The sequence below is a fragment of the Haemaphysalis longicornis genome, unplaced genomic scaffold, assembly GCF_048455015.1.
Source record: "Haemaphysalis longicornis isolate Haplotype H1 unplaced genomic scaffold, Haemaphysalis longicornis Haplotype H1 scaffold_7, whole genome shotgun sequence".
Taxonomy (NCBI): Eukaryota; Metazoa; Arthropoda; class Arachnida; order Ixodida; family Ixodidae; genus Haemaphysalis; species Haemaphysalis longicornis.
In genome coordinates, this window is record NW_027526422.1 from 73,135,165 (window position 1) to 73,157,919 (window position 22,755).

At 46.4% G+C, this 22,755-nt stretch overlaps 1 protein-coding gene and 1 long non-coding RNA gene across 2 annotated transcripts in view; both read right to left on the bottom strand.

Moving 5' to 3' along the window:
• Positions 1-22,755, bottom strand: part of LOC144146347 (lipase member K-like) — a 53,035-nt gene that overhangs the window by 1,216 nt on the left and 29,064 nt on the right. Inside the window, exons 9-10 of the mRNA XM_077678303.1 lie at positions 18,444-18,512; positions 614-751 (exon numbers count right to left, since the gene is read on the bottom strand). Of these exons, the coding sequence (XP_077534429.1) occupies positions 614-751; positions 18,444-18,512 (207 nt within the window). The remainder of the gene's footprint in view (positions 1-613; positions 752-18,443; positions 18,513-22,755) is intronic.
• On the bottom strand, positions 7,430-10,153 carry LOC144145943 (uncharacterized). Its single transcript, XR_013317632.1, has 3 exons — positions 10,014-10,153; positions 9,805-9,927; positions 7,430-8,758 (listed from the first exon to the last, which is right to left on the bottom strand). It is a non-coding gene; the product is annotated as an uncharacterized LOC144145943 (long non-coding RNA).

Here is a 22,755-nt window from a genome sequence, read left to right on the forward strand (position 1 = left end):
GCGGCGCCACCCAGAGGCTTCGAAAGCGAATCGGCTAATATAGTCATAAGCGTTCCAAGCTCGTGAATCGCTGGCGCTTGTGATACAACTTCCCGTTGTTTAGCGCAAAGAAAACTGTAGGTACATTTGAGGCAAAATATACGTAATTAACCGGAAGTTCCCGCGTTCATTTAGTTAGGAACGCTTGTTAGGTTGTTTTTTACCACAGTAAGCGAAAAAAAAGTGGCAGCGCAATGCCGACACGTTCTTAAGGAAAAGCAAGCGCAAAAAGAACAGAACTCTCGCTGGCGCAGCTTCAGTCAAGGGGCGCACGAGCACTGCGTAGGCGGGAAATTTGATTTGCATTGGATGGTAGCAGTAAGTGGATAACGGCGCTGCAGCCCATTATAGCGAACCACTGCTCTGCACTTCCGAAAGCTTTCACTTTGAGTGGAACGGCTTTAATTTTTGTGGGACGGGCTACCCGTGCAACCCACGCCGGTGAACTTGCATTGTTCTTGAAATCTCGTTCCTATTGGTTGGTCAGATTATCTCTTCAGTAGGCGGCTAGCCATTTTAATGCATTCGAATTCAAAATAAACCAGACATAATGGCGAAAAAACCCGTATTTCACCTGGTAACTTAGAACGACGTTCGGTAGTTTCTGATGCAACTGGCGGACGTCCTTGAGATTGCAGAACCAGTCATTTAGGGCGTAGAACAGGGCCACCGGAGCCGTCACTTTCGTCAGGTCGTACTCGGTAGGACGTCTCTGATAAATATATATAAAAAAGGAAGAGTGGCAAGTTTAGTAATTATTGTATTTTGTCGCTTTTTACTTGTTTTGAGTACGCAAGTAATCATCATTATGCAAGTTCCCTTTCTAAAAGCTGCAGAATTTAATTTGTAATCCAAGATATGCTCGAAGTAATTACCACCATCACGAGGTTTCAGGGTTCTTCCACCAGACTCTCTCTACCTAGCGACACTTATTGTAAGCAGAAATAGTCCAGGAAAACCGGAGTTGCGAATGTCAGGGTTGGAAAGTGATGTTTTCAATGCTATGACTTGGTGAGTAACCGCTATTACAGTGATCTCCCGAGGAGGAGGAGTAAACTTTATTTGGACCAATGATAAGGTAATTTTTGCACACTTGGATAATGGGGACCTTACCCCGGATGCGCCTGGACAGTCCGTCTCTGGCGGGCCCTTTCTACCAGCTGAAGCTAGATGCCGGGGTCTGGACTGCCTGCTCATGACTTGGGGTGAGTGACTAACGAAGGAAGCAAGGAAGGAAGGAAGGAAGGAAGGAAGGAAGGAAGGAAGGTAACGATGGAGGGAGGGACGAGAGAAGGTAAGTTGGGAGGGAAGGAAGAAAGGAAGGAAGGAAGGAAACGAGGGAGAGAGGGATGGAAGAAGGGAAGATGGGAGAGAAGGAAGAAGGGAAAGAAGGAAGGAAGAAAGGAAACTAACATGAATAAAGTCTAGTTAGCTATCCCCACGTATGAAAGATAAAATGGGAAAAAAAGTGCAAGCAAAGAAAAGAGAAAGTTTGGCTGGTATTCCCAGCGTGATGGCACTAAACGTTTAAGTTCAGTAGTTATCACTGGAATTTTTCATTCTATAGTGTTGTGTTTAAGTTCGTCTCCCGCAGGAAACGTATGAGCTTCTTCGTCCCCGTCTGGGCTGATGACAGAAAAGACCAATGACAAAATCTCAGAAAATGGCCTCCAAGAGTACAGGTTGCGCAGTGCTGATGACAGATTCATTCAGACAAGTATCATTCCCCTAAAACATGGCGCATCGTCTAGGCCATGCCGAAACATTCACACTCTTCAGTTTCTGCCATTCCTGTCAAGTAGGATTAAGCATTTGTGAATGCCACGCCTAGCAAGATCCGGCAAAGATGAATTCTGTCGTACGTCGGCGGCTTAGAGGAAGGGGACGTTGCAGGTGCGGGCCAAGGGCTCCCATACGTGCACAGGTGAGTTTTTTTGGTCGTCCATTTCAGGAAGTGAGAGAGAGAATAACCTTTTTTATTAGCAAAAATGTTTGCGGGTGGTTTTCTTATTTTAGGACCCCGTTAATGGTGGCGCTACGACCCTTTCCACCAACCAAAGCTCGTCGTCCGAACTGGAACTGGACAGCACGCCCTCCCACTGGTCATGAGACAGACGAAGAATACTGTGTGACTTTGATTTTTTTGACGCTCCAACAGTAGATGGTAGAGCATGCCAGGTTCGCTACAAAACTGACAGAAAGCGGAATACTGGGTAGGATACGTTAGGTGCAGTTTTGTCGAGTGGGGAAACGTATTTGTAGAAAGCAGCCTGGACTTTCATTAGGGATTCGTGCTCCGGGGAGTAAACCCTGCGCTCGACCATGTAATGCTTAGTGATCTAGTGGTAGGTGAGCAGTGGGCTCGAAACCTCTTTCCTCGTCGTTCACTTCTCCTTCCGTGTTGCCCCCTCTCCGCTCTCCCGACGATTTAACTAACTACCTCCTCCATCCTGGAATCTGCAGCACTCAAACTCTTCTGCCGGCTGACGACCACCGACGTGACACTATCGCTCATCGAGCTTTCAGGACACTGATTGTACAAGTTCCGTACCATCAAACTTCTCAGGACCATGATTTCACCTGGCATGAACTTCGATCGGCTGCTCGAAAAATAAACATCAAATCGGCTCCTCAATTGAGGCCGGCTCCTTAAAGGGGCACTGACACAAAAATTTAGCATCTTGTTTTTTTCGTTGCGATAAGTAGCTAGTGACCTACTTATAACCTGTAGAAACCTCATTTGCTTCAGCGTGCGACGGTTGTTTAATTAGAGGCATTTTCAATGCGGCCAGTCGCAGTTTCGGTTTCAGCGAGTGCCGCGAAACGATGGATTTTGTGGATTTTGTGTGAACAAAGCTGACCACGTGACCGTCGGAGGGATATCACAGAGCAGAGCCGCCGTAGCACTGTCGAATCCGCATCGACGGCAGTTTCTGCGAATGCCCCCACGTACTGATCTCGTGAGGCGCTTAATCATAAAGCGACCGTGGATGTGACGCAGGCGCTGCGAGTGCAAATGCTACCGCGGCTAAAGAACGACGCGCGACGCTCGAGGCGGTGGGTGGCAAGACGCGCGCTGGGAGCAGCCGGCCGGTCTGCCTACAGGTCCGCCTACAGATGTGTTCGGCTCAGCACTGCGGCGGATATTCGAGTGCCGCTCTCGTAAGCGGTGCAGATGACAATTTTTAATGCAACCCGCCATCGCATCATTAACTCCTTTCTCATGTAAGCCACTATGGTCGGGACTTGGGGACAATTTCGTGCAGCGGTAACAAGCTATCACTCGAGCTACCTGCGCCGGCCTGGGCCACTTCGCGGCCGTGGCCGCCGCCTGCACAGCGACCGTGCGGCTAGCTCAGTGGGCTTTTCGTGCTTCCGGCGCGTTTTCGCATCCAATGGTAATAAACAGTAATAGAAACAGAGTGCCTGGAATCGCTGTAGAACTTTGGTCGCGGCCAGCTGCCTGATTAGCTGACGAAATCACGGCGCCTCCGCTGCCAAGGATCGGGTCGTTCGTTCTCGAGAGCAGAAGCTCCGCCCTCCGGCCCTCGGATTGGAGCGGCGAGCCGGGCGAGCCCGCGTAAAACGCCGGTAGTGCGGAAGCGGCAAACACAAACTCGTGACGTGTTTGGATGTTGTTTATTTACAATTGCGCGTGGTCCTCTGCTGGCTGCTCGGTTGCGTTTCGCACACTTCAAAATTGATTTTAAATATGTTCTAGGCTGTATTCGCCGCTGATATTTTGCAGATGATGTATATGTGTTCCCACCAATCTATCTCCGACGTTATCTTGCCTTCAAAATTTTGTGTCAGTGCCCCTTTAAGCCGGCCTCAAGATGATACTTCATCGTACAGGACCATCTATATTTCTTCCTTGCTTGGTGAGCTTATAGAGCGCATGCGCAATGGATGCCTTTACTTCTTTCTACACGAGTCGAGTCTGCTGCACGTGAACCAGTACGGTTTCAAGCAAGGCCAAAGTAGCATCTCAGCGCTGCACTCTCTACGCTCGCGCCTTCAGACTTGGCGTGACGAAGGATCATTGGTCCTCCTTATATATTTGGATTTCAAGGGGGCATTTGGTTCCGTCTGGAACCCGTATTTGCTGCATTTTTTGCCAACACACGGGTGCCGTTCGAACATTTATAGCCTGTTCCAGTCCCTTTTACACGAAAGGGTAATTCATTACAATGGTCATGCTGGGTGCATGCGGGCGCAAACAGTGAGAGGTAGCCCGCAAGGCTCGCCGCTCAGTCCCCCACTGTGGAATATTGTGATCCACTACCTACTTTTCCTTCCTGTATCGCCGGATGTACACCTGCATGCTTAGGCTGAAGACACAGTCGTTGTAGTCAAGGGTAAGAAGCGGCGGGCGATCCGAGCGTCTTGCCAATGCGACCCTTGAGCGAGTGTCAAAATGTGCACGCTCAGCTAAGTTGCAACTCAACTCCACCCAGTGTACTTGACTCCTGATTTTTAAAGGAGAGCGGGGAGTGCAGCGGAAGCCGACAATCAAGCTGGGCGGCTCAACATTGCAGCAGGTCACAGTATTAGTGCTACAGGGAGACGTCTTTGACGGGCACTTGACGTGCGTTACCCACACGAATGACGCCCGTGGCCGAAATGAAAAGATGCAAACTGCACTCATCGACTTTGCGATGTTCCACTCATTTTAGACCGAAACCACCTCCGGGTCCTCTACCTCTGCATTGTTCTGCCTGCCATCACTTATGCAGCACCGGCATGGTGGGGTGACAGGCAGCATCATTAGCTAAGGCCAGGATTCACCCCTTGATGCGCTCTCCGCTTTTTGTAGTGACCAGCGCATACACTACCACCCGTGAAGCAGCACTGGAGGTGTTGGACAATTCACTTATATTGTCAATGTTTTTGGACATTGAAACGCGTCTTTTCAATTTGTTTCACCTTAAACGGCCTGTTAATTCGTCAAATACACGTATTTCTCCCACGTAGGTGGACCACCCTCTAGCCTGAACATGCTGTCATCCTGCTCTTCGTTTGGTAGTTCCGCACAACAGAATTGACTACGAAACGGCTTCACGACTCTTTACAAGTCCAGGGTTACACGCGTACACGGACGGCTCCTTCACCATGACATGCGCTGGTGCCGCACTCATCGTGTCAGTGCTCTGTACGTTAAAGTAACAGCCCAACGCTTCTGGATTAGCCCTCCCACAAGCTCCTATGATGCGGAAGCAATGGCTCTACATCTTATATTCCTTTACCTTCGGAATAGACGCCCTCGAGCACTATTTTCACCTATACCGACTGTTCATCCCTACTTCTTGCTCTCGAAAGACCCCTCAACACCTCGGACACTATTCCCCAAATTCAGAACAGCTACAGATTATTGGTTTCGTCTGTTGCCGTCTTCCTGTTTCCCATTCTTGGACAGATTAGGGGTGTGGGGAAATGAGCTTGCCGACTTCGTTGCCAAAGCTGCGGACACCATGGGTGAAGAGCGGGAGCACGTGCTTCAAAGAACATAGCAAGGAAGAGGCTTTTGCGTGCTGGTCGGTTAGAGTGGCAGCAGCGATGGAACACAGACAACGCTGACACTGAGCAACAACCACGCTGGGCTCCCAGCGAGCCCGCTATACCGCACTTCTTTCCTCCGCCCAGGCGACTCGCCTACATAGTTACAGGACGTGGCCGTTTCCCGCACTATTAGGTGCGAAGCATCTCAATGGTCGGGGCTATGTCCCCCCCTTGTCGTTGTCGTTCTCCATTGTCGTTCTCCATTGTCATTCTCCATTAACCCTTACTCCCACCTGTTCCCAATCCAACGTTCTGAATACTTCTTGTAAGCATGCTGTGAATAACATTGGAGAGATTGTGTCTCCTTGTCTGACACCCTTCCTTATAGGTATTTTACTGCTCTCCCTATGGAGGATGATGGTAGCTGTAGACCCATTATAGATATCCTCTAGTATTCTTACATAATGCTCATCTACCCCTTGGTTCCGTAATGCCTGAATGACTGCTGGGATTTCGACCGACTCAAATGCTTTCTCATACTCTACGAAGGCTATATATACGGATTGAGTACACTCCGCGCATTTCTTTATCACCTGCCGTCGTGTGAATATCGTCTATTGTTGAATAACCTTTACGGAACCCGGCTTGTTCTTTAGGTTGACTGAAATCTAAGGTCGCAGAGATTCTGTTAGTGATTACCTTGGACAGTAAGCTGATCGGCCTGTAATTTTTCAAGTCCATGTCACCTTTCACTCTTAATCTGGTTCCACGTAAGATCCACTTAGTAACTGGAACTTTTTTGCAAAAAAGTTCCAGTTATATATTTGGAACCGTGTTCCACATATCCTGAAAGTTAAGTGGAACAGTGCACCACATATTTTTGCAACTAAATTATGTGGATCGGTGTTCCAAATACAAGTATGCGGATCACTGTTCCAAATAAAAGGGTAGTCTAAGTTACTGGAACATTGATCCATGTAAAATGATTATGGAATTTATCCGGTGCGCCGTTCCAGGTACCTTCAGGCCAGCTGTTTATATAAAACGGTGTTCCTATAGACATTGGGAAGCTGTCTATGGGACTCCACTTTTCCAATATTTCTGCTTTCCTGTCGGTATACACTGAGGTCATATGCCAGGCTGGCGGATGCATTGGTATCAGCAGGAAACCGCAAGCACCATTTTAACACAGCCTTGATATATGACCCGCAGTGCTACCAACAATTGGAAAACAGAAACCACCGCAGCAGTGTGGTCCCTGACAGTTCCCAACAGTTGCCTATCGGAGCACAGTTCTATATAAAAGTTGGTCTGAGGCACCTAGACCGGCACACAGTCTTTGGCTTCACCCGCAGAATCCTGTTCTGGGTTTCAGCTGCGTGTAAAAGAAACAATATACTTGCATTAAAACACGCACGCAACCAACTAATATGACTCATACACTGCTTTTCAACATACTATAAAACTTTATTGGGTGTTAGTATGATACATTTCAGATTTGAATAGCTGTCTATTTTAAATTGCACAGAAAATGACCAACGTACAAGGAATAAATACCATAACGATAACACTAGGCTCCAAGTGGCATTTTCACATATTAACCTTTACTCAAAAACATGGTTAATAAAGACGGTATTAGGGGCAACTGCTTCACAAATAAATAGACGTGTGCGTCTACCGCGGCACTGACACAGACATTATACAACAGTGAGCATCAAATATGCTGTCTTATCAGATAAACCAAGGTAATTCGAAGGCGGAATGACTCATTGCGCTTGCCATACTATGTTTACGCATAACTGTTTGGGAAAATGCAGTTTGCTATTAAATTGTAGGGAAAGGCATAAAAACAAGCCGTACACGGTTGTATTATCACAAACCTACACTGCAGTGCAAGAGTTTAGGAAAACAACGCTCGAGCCAAGATTAACGATAAAACATTTTGACACGAGAGGTCACATGTGGCAGTATGCCACCATTAAAACATGATTATTAAAGATAGTAGTTTCCTGACACCAGACGTAAGTGTAACATCAAGCTATTTGTAGGCAACATAGACTTTATGAGCATCCTGAAAAGGCCTTTGACTTAAGGCATGTTACTTGCCCAAACAATTTGTAGTTGTTTAAAATAATTCATCCCAAGAAGTCTCACAAAAGCCAGTGTGAATCTTACATAATTTTGCAAACCAGGTAGCTGGAAGCATGTTACTCATATTAAAATTTAACAAGCAGACTAATTATATACGTCATCAATTCAAGCGGGAACAAGTCAGACATCCTTAAGAACCAAAGAAGCCAGCGTTTAAAAATACAGGTGGCCAGTTTTACAAAGGAGACTTGAAAGCATTTTTTCCAGCCTCAACATTTTACCTTAGGTGAAATTCACAGTTGCGTGCTATAACCCCCCCCCCCCCCCGTCTTGCTATCAGTGTAATTGTGACCAAAGCCCTGCTTCTGCCAAGCAAGAAATGCAGCTTTGTTCAAAGAAGAAAACTTGTTCAAGCCAAATACGCACATTTTCAATTCTTCTAGGTCATGGGTGTAAGCTCACATCCGGTACTAAAATTTATCAATGAAGGCGGAAGCCATCTGCGTAAATAATCACTGTCACTTTTGCATCAGCAGCAGCACTGCCATGAAAAAAAATATCATGAGCTACACTTGAATAAGGACGTTACAATGCGATGCCATGAATTACATTAACACCCACTATAGATTCAAAGGCAGCCTGCGCATTGTGCCAATGATGAAAAATAAGGCACGACTTCAGTGTTCAGTTGACATGAAACTTGCATGTGCCAGTAACTTAAACCTCTTCATCTGATTTCATCCCCTTCATGCCTTTCATCTGACCTCCTTTATGCCTTTAAAGAGATACTTTAACCTCTACCAATAATATAAAATCCCAAGTAGAGCTGAACACTTCAAGTATTTCAACAGAGACTCCAACCTAAATGACACCAGGCCGCTGCCAAACTTCTCGTGCTTTCCAAGAACTCCCTGCAAAAGTCCCGAGAACTCTCCAAAGGCACACAACCATATGAACATGATGACACGATGAAAAAGATGACATATGCGGCGAAGAGGATGACCACATCCTGAAGTGACAATGCAGGAGGCGAATCCGTGATGTGTTTCTTGCGGGCAACATTGATGCCGCCAGTCCCTTCTCTCAGAATAACCGGGCCTCGAGAAGACTTACTGCTCACCTCATGTACCTTCAAGGAAACAAGAAATTTTTGTTACATGGTTGCTTTAAATGAGCGAGTTGCTTAGGCCCTTTCATAACACAGTAATTAATTTAAAATCAGTGATTTCTTGGGTTTTTTTGGGAGTGCTGTTAAAGGTGAAAGTGCGCTAAACAATATCACCACAGACAATGAATGAAATTGCCCTGATTCTGGAAAGTATCTAACTTTGCTGCCTCGGTATCCTGAATATAAGGTTTTTTTATCCTTGAGACGTTTCGTTTATAATCAAATAATAATTACTATAATCACCTTCCGGCATTATATTTTACACACCTTCTCTCTGCAAAAAATGCTCTCTGTACTGTATAATGTGCTTCCTAGAATGCTGTAGTGAGGCTGGCTTATTATAACTTACAGCTAAACGATGTTTCTACCACAAAGAAATAAATGGCCAGTCATAGGAAATTATAAATATCGCACTGTGGCAGAAATTTTTTGTGGAATTAGTTCCACCTAAAATATTTCCCTCTCGATATGTATTACCTCCATGGTTCGTAGTGGTATGAGGCAGAAGTTGAGTTTCTAATGCTGAACTAGGCTGTTGCTCAATTTTCTTATAAATCGCAACTACAGCACATTTTCTTGCAGACGTCACTTTCTGTGCTCTAAACAATTCCCTTAAAAAATTACTCCTTATTTAACCTCCTGTCAAAATCCAATGCAAGCATTACTTATGCTACGCCTGTATTTGGGAGTATTATTGGTGCTACGGGCGTATTAAAAGCGGGAAATTTAAATCGGCAGTTGCCACCGTATTGTATCAGCAACCACGTTGGGCGTGTCCGTGGTGCTGGCAAATCACAGCAACAACTCTCAAGGTGTAAAAGCTAAATATTTACAAAACTAAAATACAAAATAGTGTTTTTTTTTTGCCACTGTTGGAGCATCCGTAATAGGCGGAATGTGAACACAATGGCCAATATTGGCGTTCATGATAACTTATTAACAGTGAGATTTTATTACGATGAACAGACCCAGAAATTGAGTCTCGCAAAAACAAAATGCCAGCTTACCCAACCAAAATTAAGACCCGGGTGTTTCTGCCAGGGCCGTCTCAAAGTGCACTTCCAGGAAAGTTTCGCTGACGTGTTCAGAAAAGCTCGTACTGTCACATTGAGCCACAGGCCAAGCTGTCACTGAAAAGAAGTTTCAAACCATTAGTTATAAAGAAACTACCTAAAAACGCGCCACGAAAGACCCAAAAATGGCAGTGCGTACTTACTTGTAGAATGCAATGATTTCGTCCCGTGCAAGAGCTCTAATGTGTTGCCTTCTGATGATACACTTCCAAGAAGGGGTCCAAATACAATTAAAATGGCCTTATGCATTCCTTGTACCGCTGTTTTAAATCTATCTTCGCCCTATTGCCTAGAAAATAAACAGTACAAAAATATCAGATAATAAATTTATGCCTTGCTTTACCCAAGGAGCACGAGAAAATATTGAACAATGTCTGATTCGTTCCACGAAAGTAGAATGTCTTTTTTACAGCGGAAGCCCTGATAATCTTTTCTTGCTAAACAATTTGAGATATGAAAATATTTGAACATACTTTAAGCTCACCTGTCCTTGGTCTATGCGAACTGGTGAATATCTACACAATATGCACGACTCAAAAGTACTCTTTTGTGGCTTATGAGCTCCACAGGGCATTCATAATCCGCCACACTCTCCCCGACGACCCATCAGCATGCCAAAGATGTCTTCAGCCAGTGAATGCCACAACCATGACTTCGCAGGAGCATGTAAAGAAAAGAAATAATTTGTTTTCATTTTTTTTGCAGAGGAACAAACACATTTGTCACAACCTATCAGTGGAGGGCCAAATGTCTCCACAGTCAGCCATATACTCTTTCTGAACAGGTCATACAGTATGAATACAGAATGTAGCAATCTGCTTTTGGAGTACAATTTCTACGTTCAAAGGAGAACAGAAATGGATTAATGTTTGGTGCACATCATGATGCAACAACTTTGCACCCGAGCGTTTTGAAAATTATTCCAACTCTCGAGCTTCCACTGACATTGATAGGATAAAATGGCAGGAATGGATTATTTTTAAACTTACTTTGTGACGTTAAAACTTCTAATAGTCCATACGTGAGTTTTATGGGTAATTATTCTGAGGTCTCAGGTTACCACTGACATTGACAGCATAGAAACGGCACCACAGTTTCTGCGTGTTTCCACCTGCCTTCCCCTCCACAAAAGGAACGTTTTGTTACTACGCTACTGCTCAGACAACCACTTCCTTGCATTTCACTACACGTCAGGGAGCCAACTAACGTTGACTAGTGTAAATAGATCATCTGAATTCATCGAAGGCATTGGAAGAAACAAGGAACAACTACACACACAGCACAGATAAAAAGCAGTGCTACCGCCAACGCCTTGAACGCACATCAACATTAGGCGGAATAGCTTGATTAGCACAGTAAATTTATGGCTCTCAGAAGACCAACACAACGCAATTAACCCGGAAGTTTGAAAATACCGATAAGTCTAAAGACAGACGCTCCGACAAACATGTTGTGTAGTGTGTGCGCGTGAAACAATAGCGTGCGACTAACCGAGAAGATTCAGTACCGCTGACAGGTACAGCAACCGTCAATATACAACTAAGCAACACCACACCATAAGGGGACATGCAGACTCGAGAAATGCGCGCACCAGCCACTTTCTAAATAGCACTAGCTAACCTACGCAGTCATAAATGTCAAGCCGACTCCGACCCACAAATACACAAGCTATAATGAATAACGGCAGCAAACGTTTCTCGCATCGAACAGGCAGCGGAGCGGCACGTTTATCGGACGCAGTGATGAACAAGTCAAAGAACAACAACCGTTACCAGAACATAAATAAGCAGCACTGACCTTTTTTGCGCCTCCCGGCAAAACTTGACTTCGTCGAACAGTAAATACAGACCGAGGACATGAAGAAATCCGCAGTTTCACGCCACAACCAAACTGGTAACCGTTCCCGCCAGTCTGACCGACAGTTCATTTAGTACATCAGGCGCATAACGCGAGCAATCGAGAAAACCGCCATAGAACGCCACTAGTGGCGCTGCATGCGGAAGAACAAAATCTAGCTTCCGTAAACGTTGAGACGTAGGGGCGCTGCTGTCGTAAAAAGTGTTCACGCAGTCCCGTTTTTTCCTCATCGTCGTCGTACCCGTTGCCGTCCCACTATACCATGCATCAACGCAAGCGGCGCTGCCAGGCGCTGCCCTGTATTCTTTCCTCCATGCTGTCAACGCATGCGCACGGCATGCCGCACCGAAGTGGCGGTCGTTTCGTAATCGTTTCGGCCAACTTTTTCTTCCTCCGTGCCTTTGGCATGGATGCACGCCGTGGCCAGTGACCAGTCTGCGGAAGAGATCACAAGCTCGGCACCCTTGATCGCTTATATTTGCTTCGGAAAATGGGAGTAGGCGTCTAAGCGGACGTCTACGCGGCTCTGAGGCTGGAACAAAGAGCTCAGATATTAGCCAATTTAACACGTTAGTTGGGCTAAAGGTGTTTCTCTCCGCGGGCCGTGAGCGCGTGCGGTATGTGTGCATACACTTTGATGACAGCTTTATTTCGTTCTTTGCAGTGAAAACAAAACGACGCTTCTTTATTGACTGCGTTCTCTTGACAAAAAGTCTTTCCAATATCAATAATATATTCTGCGACGCTCTTTGATACCCACGTTATAGAAAACTACTTCCGCATAGTGAATCCAGTGTGATTACTCGCTAATACATCTACCCGTTTTCCAGCAGTTTTTCTTCATGAACACCAATAGTGCAGGAAAAGAGCAACGGGGGGACCAGCAGGAGAAGGCAGGTCATTCGGTGAACTTGAATTACTACGGCAAGTAACAACATTAGGGTAACACTGCGAATTTTCGCGATACTGCAATGCATAATTTGAAATAAGAATGTCATTTCAGTATAAATATATAGAATGTAAGGCAGATGCCGCGGGGTAGATTTAGTTCTCCGGGTTTTGTGTCATTCTCCTCCTGCAAAGAGGCTTTCGTTTTTGCTTGTGAAAATTACTAGCCGGGACGAGACAAAATACAAAAACTTCTAATCATATAACTGCATGCGTAGCATGATGTGTGTGGTGTAAAATGTGACGCAGTCGGTTACCATTATGTATGTACCCCATCACAACATAAGTAACGTGGACTAAGTACCATTGAGCGCGTACTACACCACAGCGAGATGATGACTGAGTGTTGAACAAAAACTGCCGTTTCTGCGAAGCTTTGTAAACAAATGCATAAAATGTAATGGCCTCAACAAGAATTTCGTAATGAAGATGTTCACAAAAGCACCACGAATTCTTCAGCGCTATAGCAGCTATGGCTTTGCCCGAACGGCATATGGAGTAAGGGAAGACGTTTAGTCCTTCTCAAATTGAAGTCACTGGTAATTTTGTACTTGACGCCTCAAATTAGAAAAATACGATGTTCACGAAAGCGGTTTGGGCGCCGCAGAACACCTGGAAATGGGTTCCTGCAATTTCTTCTTTTGCCTAAGATATCCTCCTCTCGACATTTTTAATGTTTTGTACGGCGGTGACAAAAAAGTGGGATTTCGTTTTCTGTCAAAGGACATCACTAAAACTACAGCTTAGCCGTAATATGAAAGTTAACTGCTTCAAGGCAGTTTCACAGATGTCGGCGAAGTTCATTATATTTTATGTGCGGTGTGCGCGTGTATATTAAACGCGCACGTGCATCTTGGGTCAAGAAGCACCTAATATATATGCGGTTCATTGTTCCAGTTGATGCATGAAAGAGTGTATACTTCACTGCCGTGCACGAGTTATGTGGAACCAGACACGAGCAAAAAATATACAAACGCATTCTCCCAACCGTTTACTGGGACATAAGTGGAACAGTAACCGGAACCGCCGACATCGCATGACCCAATTTCTTCGGTTCCAGATAAAAACCACGAACATAAAGAAAACAAGCTGACGGTTCCAGATAAGATCCACCTATATGCCTCGTTCCATTTATTCTTTCGTTCGGATCCACATAAAATATATGGATCACCCTTTTTAACTGGAACTTATATGGAACCAGATTAAGAGTGTTGTTATTGATTAGGATGATATTCGCGTTCTTCCAAGATTCCCGTACACTTGCGGTCATTAGGCATTGCGTATACAGGTTTGCCAGTTTTTCAAGTTCAATTTACCCGCCATCCTTCAAGAGGTCTGCTGTTATCTGATCCTCAGCAGGTGCTTTGCCCCCTTTCATTTCTTTCAAAGCCTTCCTTACTACTTCGGTCGTTACTGGTGGTGTGTCTATCTCCTCTGAACTACTTTCTCGTTCGGCATTATACTGGATGTCCAGGCTACTGTACAGATCCCTATAGAACTTCTCGTCCACTGTGACTATTTTATCCCTATTTGTGATGACAAAGCCTTGACTATCTTTCAGTGCATATATCTGATTTTCCCCATGACAAGACGCGTTTTCACTGCTTTCAGGCTACCTCCGTTTATTAGAGCGTATTCGATCCTCTCCATATTATACTTTCGGGTGTCAGCTGTCTTACGCTTATTGATTTACTTTGAAAGCTCCGCTAGTTCTATTCTGTCAGCTGGGGTGGAGATTGTCATGGTTTGCCGTTTCCTAATTTGATCTTTCGTCTACTGGGAACTTTTACCAGTATCCTGTCTAGCTATCGTGCCCCCGACTTCTATTGCACACTCCGTGATAATGCGTGTAAGGTTGTCGCTGGCTTCCTGTGTCGTAAGCTCGGCTTCCTCGGTAAGAGCTGAATGTCGGTTCTGCAGCGCGATCCTGAATTCTTCTACTTGAGGCCTTACTGTTAGCTCATTAATCGCCTTCTTTCGTACTAGCTTGTTACGGTCGCTCCTCAAATCTAGCCTAATTCGACATCTTACCACACGGTGGTCACTACACCCTACCCTTTTGAGCACTTCCACATCCTTCACGACGCCAGGGTTTTCGCATAATATGAAGTTATCGCGTAATATCGCCTTCACAGACCATACGGCGGTCATAATCAAAGCGGAACGCCAACCACAGCCCGACGTCACCTACGTTGAACATGATGATGATAATGCTTAAATAAAGACAAACTCATACCACGCCCAACGTCTCTCTCTCTTTAATGTCTCTCCACTCTAACACCCCCCCCCCCTCCTCCAATAGAATTATACCATCTTCCCGTAGGGGAACCCTGAGTAGTATGCGAAACAACCATAGGCTCAACGAATTTCCCATTTTGTAGTTCCGGTAAGTGAAAAGTGTGGTATTTACCATGAAAACCAAACGGTAAGTATAACGGTAGCTACGTACCTCAACCTCACGGAAACAACTAACAGAAAACTAATGGGCACTTGAATCGACCCCATGCCTACTTCGCATACTACTCAGGGTTCCCCTACGGGAAGATGGTGTAATTTGTTTTTTCAACAGGATACACTTGCTCCCTGAAACAGGTGTTATTGTGGACAGCTTGCCTCTTCAGTGAGCCAATACCTACGGTCTTGCACTAGGACAGCCCTATTGTAACCCGACCTAAACTTGTCGTCCGTTTGCCCCTGGAACCTCCACATTTGCGACAAGCCTTGGAATTTTCTCGGGCTGTGCAAAACTTTATCGAGTTTGCCGATTTTGTTAGCAAGAACATGGCAGACGTCTCGCGCTCGTGAAACGGGCTCCGAAGCGATGTGTGTTGTTTGGGGGGTGTAGTCCGTGCCTCTGCGATTGTCAGTCTTCATTTGCGGCCTCTTCCAATGGAATTAAGGTGCGGTGGGTGGTTGCTCCTTGTGCTGAAGTGGACAGCTTGTGCTCATCCTCAGATCATCTCGGCGGTACCGTTGCGTGAATTCGCAAATACGGATACTCCCTCTAGCAGCTGTGATTGTTAGAGTTTAGGACCTCTTCAAACTGCATTTTTTCGCTCCTGGGCTCTTTTCGTGTTGTGATTTTTATATGTTTTGGTGTTCTTACTAAAAAACTAATTTGTTTTTTCTTAAATATACATTTTTGGCCCTTGCTCTGTTCATTTATATCTAATTCGCTGTGAACGTAGCATTGCTTTGCTGGTGTGGGCGTGGTTTCCAACTTTTTTATTACTGTCTTTTGGGATGGGGGAACACGGAAGGAATTTGAATTTGTTCCCGGCGGGTAGCTCTCGGAATGTATTATGGGCGGTGTTATTGCCCTGGAGAATCGAAAGGAAGTGAGTCAAATATTTTGACTCGCCCGTGAACCGGACGCTGAAGGAGAATGTTTAAAGCAGATTTGGATATTTTTCCGCCGTTGTAGTTTCGGCATGCCTGTTGGGAGTCTCTTATAATTGTATTGCATTCGTATTAGAGATGGCCTTGGCAATGGCAGCCTGTCGTGCTTGCTCAGTGGTTCGTGCAGGGTACGGCGATGTTCGTAATGTGCGTGGGGGAGGTTGCACAACGGCAGTCATTGATACCCTTCTGGCGTAGTCTGGCACATCTGTATAGGCCATGCGGCCCCTGTTGTCACTGACCTTTCCGGGGGCACGGACTCTGGCTTCTCTTCTGCCTGCATGGTGGATCGGATGCACGTTACTGCAGTATTCTCTCTCACTTAGCTTGGAGCCTCCCGATAATGTCTCTTTATAGGGGACGTAATTCCTAGTTCGTTAACGGTAGTCGCACTTGGATGCATACCAAACCGACGGCAGTGTCCGTACTTTCGTTGCTGACAATGCCGCAGTGACTGGGGAGCCACTGAAAGGTGACAATCATAATCACGCCTGGGTAGATTATCGGAAATCCTTAATTAATACTTCTGTTAGTAGCTGTTAGTCTGTTCATGGGGTTCTCGCTGCAGGGCTGACTGGAGCGACTAAAGTTCAGGTTTTGTGAAATGGGAACACTTTCAGGTCTTGTGGTATAATGTTCAGATTTTGGGATAGAATTTGCAGGTGGCGAAGCAGGAAAAGAGGTGCATGGCGTAGAGGAGTGCCATGTGGTTATTCTGGCTTCAATTTGTCTGAGTGTGAAGGTAGGGTCTACCTCCATCAAATTCGAGTGGGGCGATGCCAGAGCGTGATGTTCAAGGAGGTAGTGTTGCAGTATACCTATATGTGATCGAGGCACGGGTTATCGTCTACAGACGATGATGACGAGGGTCGGAGGGCGGCAATGCCTGGTAGATATGCCCGTGGCGAGCGTCATGCCGAGCTTACTTTGATAAGAAACACCCATTTCTCTGCACGATGAAGATCTCTACTACTATTATAATACATGAATGCCCCAGAGAACAGGGAATATACAGGTCAGGGAATTGGGGATTGATTACACTGTGCGGAGCGCTGAGGCTGCAATACGGCCGTTGGGGCAGAGCCCGGAGGCAGCTAGAGCGCAAGTAACAATAGTGACAGAACCTTAAACAGTATCAGCTGTAAGAGTTAGGACCATCTGTTCTGTGGTTGTTGAGCCTTTGGCGACTACGGTTCCGGTGGTGAGTTGGTTTCCTAGGTAGTCAATTCGAGTAACTGCTTAGACTGGCTTAGTGTGATATTTGGCTGAGTCATTGTAGCGGGTTTACATATTTTATTTCCACTTAACTTTATTCGGCGAGAAGTAATACGAGAGCATACGCACGATACTGAGCGGACCCATAGCCGAGAGCTAGTCGAGGGTCCAACGAGATGAATACGTACAGGTGTTGTTTGTGACAAACTACTAAAATAAGTTCTGATATCGAAATAGTTGTACGAAATAACGGTAATGATACATCCTTATAGCATGGCACACATGCATCAAAATACTTACGGCACAGTCACTATATGTTAACGGATGTACTAAATGTTTCTGACGCACAATGGCACATACACTACGAATTTCAGAGAAATATAATTAAAGGAACAATATCGCAGTACAATCCACAGAGTCATTAAAATCTACAGAGTATATAGACTGGATCTAACACATGTTTCAAGGCTAGAGAAAAAGGGGGTAATTGATAATTTACGGTAAATTACTCCATGTCTCAACGCCAGAAAAATGTTCGGATTTTACTTGAAGGATCCTGTGCCGAGCTCAGATGCCGGTTTGACGGAGAGCTTATGTGGGACCCGGGTACATATTATTGGGTACTGGGGCGCCTGAGCTAGAAGTACGATGTTGTAGTGGCGTGGTGAGTGTGTGTTTGTAGGTGTGGGAAGTTGGTTGCCTAGGCCATGGAGTAGGTGCAACGAGTGGATTAAAGGTTGAGTCGTTCAATTCAGTTAACCTGATGGTCTTCACGGAGTTTGTCCCAGGTGTTTCGAATTTCAATTTCGCAAAATGTGGCCGAGGAATTCGTCACTGGGCGCGGTAGTGCTAATATATATAGCCATGGGGTACAAGGATTTTCAGTTATCTATTTCACGTTATTGAAGAGCCGAGTATGGTGCACTGCTCATGACGCGGTTGGCTCCTAGTAGGGCTCGGATTATACGCATGAGTTCGTTTTCTTGCAGCTCTCGTCTACTAAACTTTTTACGCCCATGTTAAGTATACGGACATCAACGCACACTAACAAAGATCGTAATTGTGTGCGCATACAGACGACATAACACACACTGGAGGCCTATTAATCACCTCCACAGCGAAACATGTCAGCGAAACAGCTTAGTGAAGCTCACCTGGCCGTAATGTCGAAGGTTTTTCAGCCACCCGTAGTCATATTTCTGAAAGCGCCTGCTCTGGATCAGCTGTTTGGAGCAGAAAGAAAAGGCAACCGATGAATTAAAAGTAATAAAAAGAATCCAGGATATATATCGAGGGTATTTAAATTCAAGAAACACGCATCCGTCATTCCATCATGGTGGTTGTAAACAGTTTTACGTATTTTGTGCGCGCTTAGCCTACTTGAGCACTTAAAAGTGGTTGCGAAGAAATAAGTCATATGGCTAGGTAATTTCGCTTAGTCATTATCGCTACCTCACCATAGAATTGCGCCAAATCATCTGTTGTGCTAGTGAAACACGTCTTCCCCAGCCAAACTAACATCGACAAGGCTGAAATTCTTGTTGTCTAAAATCATCGACAACGCTTTAACTACCCCACATGTCAATACCGCTCCCTTTTTTCCGACTGCCTCAGAATCCAATACGTTGGCGCCGGGGGAACCTCGTGGGCCTCTTAAACTCTGCTTCCCTGCACACCTTTTATCAAACTGGAAACAATATGTTCGCGTAATCGTCGGTAAGGCTGCTCCCCTTGGAGAGTTGGTACGCTATAGTGCTTATTTCATGCTTATAGCTTTTTTTAGATGTTCTGCATCATGCATCGCAACAGTCAAAAATCACAGCACAATCGAAGAAAATAAAATACAAACCACCATATTTCCCTGACTTTGAGCATAGTCGCCAAAATATAGGGTATGAGGAATGCAAGCAAAATGAAATTAAACCTTCATACCATGCCCATAAGATTTCTACAAACCCGCCGCGGTGGCTCAGTGGCTAAGGCGTTGCGCTGCTGAGCACGAGGTCGCGGGTTCGATTCCCGGCCACGGCGGCCGCTTTTCTGATGGAGGCGAAAAGCAAAAACGCCCATGTGTACGAGATTTCGGCGCACTTTAAACATCCCCAGGTGGTCGAAATTAATCCGGAGCCTTCCACTACGGCGTGCCTCATCGCCTGCGTTGCGTCGGCGCGTTAAACCCCACAATCAATCAAATCAAGATTTCTACAAGTGTTGTGCAACAATTTAGGAAGCCTGGTGCGTCGTATGCAGCATGCGCGTGTTTTGTAAGTGATTGTGCACTTCCAGCTGTGTAGTTGTTACAAGTACAACATAGCCACCCACACATTTAGTATTCGAGTGCTCCACTGTGATATCAGATACCATTGAACTGAAAAAAGGATTTAGATGCTCAGCAACAACCGAAGCGCAAGGAAACTATATTGTTGAATTATATTTATGTCCCCTTGAAAATAATAGGGATACACATTGCGCACTTTTTATGGGCAGATATGCTCGGAATTACGTTTTTCTTCGCAAAAATTATTTCTAAGGTTGATGATTTCACTTAGAGCACAAGCAGGCGCAAATATTGCAAAACAGACAAAGCAAGCGGGGCACCGTCGAAAACAAGGAAAAAAGACAACCGTTTGTTGGCCGTTTTGTTCTGATGTATTTTCCGTAATGACACGCCACGGTGGCTTACCGGCTAACGTATTTTGCTGTTGAGCCAAAGGCCGCGGGTTCGATCACGTTAAAGATCCCCTGCAGGCGGTCAAAATCATTCCTGAGCCCTCCGCTGCGACCCCTCTCATAGCCGGTTTATAGCAACGGCATGTTAAACCCCATAGTTTGAACATTTTTTTTCTTAAAATGCTTTTCAGTCGGTAAATTCAAGCTTATGTCTGTACGTGCTTCAGCCATGCCAAATGGCAGCAATATTTATCTCTCACATTGTTTTTCTGCCATTTAAGTCGCCTAATGTACACTGCCATCTATTTTGCAACGTGATACAAGCTCGTTACAATAACAGAACTCTCTCCCCCTAATTACCGCTGCCTCCATTGCCAGTTTTTATTCTATCAATATCACCGTAAATGAACCCTAAATAGGGCACTTCAAGGTACAACGTTCAAATGCATCACTTATTTTTTCAGAGAGGCCGCCATCTTCGTTTCACATACAGCAAAGACTCGTCATAACGAAGTCCCCGGAACATGAAACTCTATTCGTTATAAGCGACATGTTGTTAAAACAGGGGATGATTACCCTCTACTTGCACGGCGGAAGTAACCTCAATGACGTTTAACTGTGGTTACTAAACTTTAACCGCGGTTATCGCAAACTGCGGTTTTGGCTGTTACACGCGAAATTTATTGTGTCGACAGCGTCCACGTGGTTGTGAGCGTAACAAAAATAATTCCACAAACTTTTAACCTCCCGATAAAAAACAAAAAGAAATTACACCATCTTCCCGCGAGGGGAACCATGGGGTAGATGCGACGCATCGGGGGTTTCCGTTGCGTTTCCGTTGTTAGCGTGTCCATTGTTGTTGTGTGTCCATATTTTACGCAGCATGTTCACCCCCGATGCGTCGCATCTACCCCATGGTTCCCTTCGCGGGAAGATGGTGCAAATTTTTATCGGGGTGGCCGGTGCTTGTTATGGTTGCGCCGACCATCGCGATAGCAGGCCTGTTAGTCTCCATTCAAATCATCGGTGGTCATCGGAGGATGTCATCTGCGGAGCGGCGGCGGAACAACTGAGCGGAGTGGCGCAGTTACCGCGTTTATATGCAGCGGAATGAGAGAGAGCAGCGCATAGCAGCGCATGCGCATGTGTTAACCGAGCGCAAGCTGCGCGCTAACCCGCACTGACGCACGTACAGCTGGGACGGGGACGGAGCGAGCGCCGGCGAGCGCTAGCGCGCAGCTGGCGCGGCGAGGAGAATGGGGGAGGGCTGCGGACTACGTCGGACGACGCCGGAGGGACAATTAAGGCGAGTGAAAGAGATGCGTCGCATCTAAAACACAGTGTAGAAAAAAAAATATCGTTAAGACAGTTGCTTCAGACCAACGTGACGCACTCCCGCGCGGCTAGGGAGGGGCTTCCCCAACAGCTCACAACCGGCTTAGGTTTTCTCGGGTCGGCTCGGTGTTGGGAACTTTAGTCTTAGCATCGCGGTGGATATTTGACCCCCGCTATCTCTACAACTGCGAATTGCAATACATAGCACAATTTTTCACCATACTAACATCCACTTTCTCGCATGTGGAAGTTCTTTTCCGTGATCAGATTGATTTCGCAGGGCGGCGACAAGCTGTTGCTGCCGTGGTCTGTGCCGGTTCGAGCCGCTTCCAGTGCCGTGCGCGCAGACGTGCCGGCGTGTTTGCAGGCACGGCCGACGTGCTCGCGTACTGTTTCCGAGTGCTGAAAACGCTTCATTTTTCCTTGCTCCCCCCCCCCCCCCCCGCCCTTTTTTTTGGTGAGCGACGAGCGGAATTTACAAATTTAGTACGGCTTTTGTAGTAGTTGATCGGGTGGATCGGGATACGAGCCGCTGCTCACGGGCAGCTGCGCTGACTGCGAGAGTGTCGCAAAGAAGGTAAGCGCCTCTTGGGCGCAGCTTTGGGGCGCCCGGTACTTGAGAGCCTTCGTCTCCTCCGAACGCCAGGTGACTTTTTAAATGCAGAGCATTTCTTTACCTCACAATGTAACCCGTCCGTTGGCGATCGGCGTCCGCAGCCAGCCAGCACGTGCGCCCCTCCCCCGCTCCTCCTCGCTCTCAACAACAGGTGCGGGCGCGCATGCGCGTGCTCCGGCGCTGAAAGAGGTGTTGCAGCAGCAGGTGCTACCTCCTCTCCCTCTACTGCGCGCGCTACGAATATAAAGCGGGTATCGTTCCGGCTCACTCCATTCTACTCCTGCGCTCTGTTCTGCTTAATCTCGAGTTTGGTCGTCGTCGAAGTTCATAAGCGATGGAAGCAACACCTTCAACCAGTACCGCGACGCGAGCCAACGTCAGCGTTGCAGTAGCAGTTCAAGACATCGTGCCATCCTCTTCATCAACGGCGGCAGAAGACAAGGCGGTGAGACGGCGCGCTGCCGACGCCGAACTTCGTGCACGACAAGCCGCGGCCAAACGTCAACGTCGGGCCGCGGATCCTTCGCTCGGGCAACGAGACGTGTCGGCGCAACGCGAGCGTCGAGCTGCGGATCCCGAGCGCAAACGATGGTCTGGTGAAGCGCAGCAACATCTTTGCGTGGCTGAAACACCTGGAAACGACCGAGCTGTACCGGAGGCTGGGCGTGCGCATCAACTGGAGCCCTCCCGAGAGGGATAATAAGAAAGAAAAGAAAAGAAACTAAAGAAAAGAGATTTAGTTTCCAAGGTGCTATCCCAATAAAATGGCAGGGTTTGAGCCTGCCTCCATGTCGTATACGAGACAAGGAGCTAGCTGCAGTTTTTCACGCAGCAGCGAATCAGGC